At 48.7% G+C, this 4,041-nt stretch overlaps 1 protein-coding gene across 1 annotated transcript; it reads right to left on the reverse strand.

Moving 5' to 3' along the window:
* Positions 1–369: 369 nt before the first annotated feature.
* LRRC10 (leucine rich repeat containing 10) lies at positions 370–2,991 on the reverse strand. The gene has a single exon (XM_049625960.1). It carries the CDS (start codon positions 1,592–1,594, stop codon positions 755–757), a length of 840 nt encoding a protein of 279 aa, XP_049481917.1. The 5' UTR covers positions 1,595–2,991; the 3' UTR covers positions 370–754.
* Between the last annotated feature and the right edge of the window lie 1,050 nt (positions 2,992–4,041).

The following is a 4,041-nucleotide window of genomic DNA, read 5'->3' on the forward strand; positions in this document are numbered from 1 at the left end:
TAATAAGACCACATTGCCAACAAGAGGTTCTACTTCCTAGAGGACTTGTAGTATTATAGTGACAGTAAGCAGTTGAGAGCAGACCTGGGGTCAAACCTTGACCTTTAGGGAAAACAAGCTAAATCAGCATGAACCAGTGTCAAGTGTATAAGGTGGCAGCCGTACTCCACCAGGAGGCATTTTCTACCAGAGGTCCTCTCAGCATTCACTCAACTGCAGGGGAAAAGCTTCATCTTGAGCCTTTGCAACAGCACGGAGTCTGAGAGTCTGACTGACTAGGTAGAAATGTCTTTTGTAAGTGGCCTGAGTTTGTCCCTATTTTCATATCACTTAAGGTCATTCCTAGTAAAATATATCCTGCAAAGGGCTGGAGCCAGGCCACCTGAACTCTCAGGTGAATTCTTTAGTAAATACCTTATTTGAGGAGTTCGTGAGCATCCTGACCAGCCGCTTGTGGAGTAGAGAAGGACAGAATGTCGTAGCCCTTCGTACTCTTTAATGTTGCAAAATACCTATTTGGAGGAGCTGATTTGCTTGCAGAGAGTGAGGCCGGCCATAGCACCCAACTTCACTTTGGGAGAAATGTTGGCCAGAAATTCTCCCTTGATGTGAGTGAGGCGTTTCTTTGGACTTCCATCACTCCCCACTGGCAGAGCATCCCGTGTGTCCCAGAGCAATCCTGTACCCTCTAAAGGAGAGATCTCCAGAAGATGCTGGAGTCGGATCCTTGGCGTTGACCTACGACTGAAGCTCCTCAGGAGTTGGGAGGAAGAAGTAGAGGAGGCAGGACAAGTATCTCTCCCTCCTGACTTTCCTCCCTGGCCAAGGCGTAGCGTCTGGCTTTTCTGGGGTCAGGCTCTGGCGTCTCCTCTGCCCATCTTCCCACGCGGCGCACGCCTTTGGCCACCTTGGGTGCGTTCCTGCAGGGATTGTGGTCATAGATGACCAGCTTCAGACTCGACAGGTGGGCCAGGCTGGGGAAGTAACGGATGCTGTTCCTGTCCACGTCGATCACCTCCAGGAAGGGCATGTGCAGCAGCACGGGGGGGAAGTCAGTCAGCAGGTTGCCTGAGAGCCAGATGGTCCGCAGCTCTCGGAGGCGCTGGAGCTGGCCTGGCAGCAGACGCAGAGAATTGGAGCCGGCATGCAGAGTCTTTAGGAGACTTAGCTCGCAGACCACCTCCGGCAGCTGGGTGAGGCAGTTGGCCTCGACCCACAGGGTCCGGAGATTCTGAAGCAGGCTCAGCTCACTGGGGAGGTCGCAAAGTTTGTTGTTACCCAAGTAGAGGATGCAGAGCTGTTTCAAAGTACACACCACCTGGGGCAGAGCCTTGAAGTTGTTGAAATCCAGGGCCAGGATCTGCAGATTCTGCAGCTGCCCCAGCTCAGGAGGCAGGCTGTTGAGGTGGTTGTCACTCAGGTAGAGCTTGACCAGCTCCCGGAAGGAGCAAACGTTCCCGGGGAAATGGCGTAGCTGGGTCCCACTCAGATCCACCATCTTGTCCACGGGCATCTCCCGGAGATCTCTGACCACGTAGTTCTGGCAGCAGTCAGCAGGGATGAAGGCCACCAGGGCCCTGATGGTGTTCCCCATGAAGAGGCCGGAGGCAGGGTGAGCCCCAGCCCACTGACTCACCCACGGGGCCCGCTGCGGGTTGGGGCTGCCGCCGACTGCCCTGAGGCCTATTTTCCTCTCCCGTTATAACCTGGGGTTGGCGGGACAAAAGCCAGTCACTTCAACAGAGAAAAGTGCTCGTGATAGCGACTTGAGTGTCGGGTGACAGGCCCAACGCACAGAGTCTGGGGAGGCCGGGCCTGATTCGCGTACTTTCAGTCACCTAAGTCCCAGTTGCCGTTATCTACATTTTTTCTGTTTGTTTGTTTCAAGCTGGAAATAGCTTCACTGTTTTTTCTAATGATAAAACAGTAAGACATCATGTAAAGGTGTAACAGGAAAAAATGAAAAACACGCACAGCCATATTCCCCAGGAATGAACACTAAACATTTTAAGGTATGTCCTCCAGCTTTTGCTACAAGTAACCAATTTATTAAAAAAAAATTCATACTGCTTAAGAGTCTTACTTTTTCATAACATGGACATATTTTTGTGTTTGCAGGTATCTACACAATCATTTTAAACACCTGTATTCCATTGGGAAGCATCGTTGAAGTGTAAACAGCTCTCTGCTGTCGTCTATTGGCATCTAGATTGCTCACAATGTGTCACTATTATAAATATCCTCGTACATGCACTGTGAGAGTTAACCACTGATTCCTTTAGGAAATGGGCTTAGAAGTGTTCCTGGGTCAAAGATACGCATGTTTGTTTTTTTAAATTTTTATAATGTTTATTCATTTTTGAGAGACAGAGACAGTGCAAACGGGGAAGGGGCAGAGAAAGGAGGACAGGATCCAAAGCAGGCTCTAGGCTCCGAGCTGTCAGTACAGAGCCTGATGAGGGGCTCAAATCCACAAACTGTGAGATTATCACCTGAGCCGAAGTCAGATGCTTAACCAACTGAGCCACCCAGGTTCTCCCCACCTCCTTTTTTTTTTGAGAGAGAGTGTGCAAGTGAGCGAGGGTCAGAGAGAGAGAGGGAGAAGGGGGGCTCACCCGAAGTGGGGCTTGAGCTCACCTGATGTGGGACTCAAACTCACGAACCGTGAGATCATGACCTGAGCCAAAGTCAGATGCTTAACCACTGAGCCACCCAGCCGCCAACAGGTGTCCATTTTCTGAACTCTTCATTCTTACCAGGTAATAGTTTTCCATAGTTTACAAATTTGCCTTTGACAAAAGACGAGTGGAAAAGCAGAAGAGAGGGAAGAGGAAAGTCAGACTCTCGAAGCTTAAATAAATGAGGATATAATTCTCCAGTTCATCTACGGCAGATAACAGCTAATTGCCCATCAAAGGTTTGTGCTTTTCTTCCACAGTGTCCAGTTGTGGGAAGCAGCTGCCCAGCCAGGACATTTTCTAGTATGAGTCTAGGTCAGAGAGTCTAATTCTGGCCAGTGAAATGTGGGCAGAAGTGATACCTGTCTCTTCTAGGCCTGGCTCGTTTAAAACCAACCCCGCCTACCTCCACACTCTCTCCATCTGCCTGCTGGATATCAACACCCAGGGTGACCTTAACTGCCACCATGTGGAAGTCACATGTTGAAACTGACAGGGCCTTGGTCCTTCTGGATCCCTGGAAAGGTTAACATTCCTAACACCCTCAAAGCTTCAGGTCAATTCCCATCTTTCTGCAAGTACCCTCTTGTACTGTTCGAAATCTTTTTGTTTGAATGTTTTGTTTCGTTTTTTAACTATAGACATCTATTTAAAAACCATTCCAAGTGAGACGATCCATCAACCTGCCTGCTGTATGGGAGAGAGCCGGGGCTGGGGGAGTCTCAGCAAACTCTTTACCATCCTCCAGTGCCTTTGCTGCTAAATTGCTCCTAATAGACTGAGCAGAGCAGAAGAACATTCTGCGGGAATGGCCATTCCACAGAACTCTTTGGTGATGCAGTGCCACCACCCACCTTTCTCCTCAGTCACAACTGAAGCTGGTGTCCTTGGACTTTCTACACACTGAAAGTCAAAGGCTGTCATCTCGAGGCTCCTCCTTGCTTTGTTGATTTTTACTATAATAAATGGCCTCTCAAAATGAACAAATCAGGAGACTATAGATGCTGGAGAGGATGTGGAGAAACGGGAACCCTCTTGCACTGTTGGTGGGAATGTAAATTGGTGCAGCCACTCTGGAAAACAGTGTGGAGGTTCCTCAGAAAATTAAAAATAGACCTACCCTATGACCCAGCAATAGCACTGCTAGGAATTTACCCAAGGGATACAGGAGTACTGATGCATAGGGGCACTTGTACCCCAGTGTTTATAGCAGCACTCTCAACAATAGCCAAATTATGGAAAGAGCCTAAATGTCCATCAACTGATGAATGGATAAAGAAATTGTGGTTTATATACACAATGGAATACTACGTGGCAATGAGAAAGAATGAAATATGGCCCTTTGTAGCAACGTGGATGGAAC

This window comes from Panthera uncia, chromosome B4 (genome assembly GCF_023721935.1).
Source record: "Panthera uncia isolate 11264 chromosome B4, Puncia_PCG_1.0, whole genome shotgun sequence".
NCBI classification, from domain to species: Eukaryota; Metazoa; Chordata; class Mammalia; order Carnivora; family Felidae; genus Panthera; species Panthera uncia.

Bases quoted from the DNA above. Each gene is read 5' to 3' on its own strand.
- LRRC10 (XM_049625960.1), bottom strand. From the start codon at position 1,594: ATGGGGAACACCATCAGGGCCCTGGTGGCCTTCATCCCTGCTGACTGC.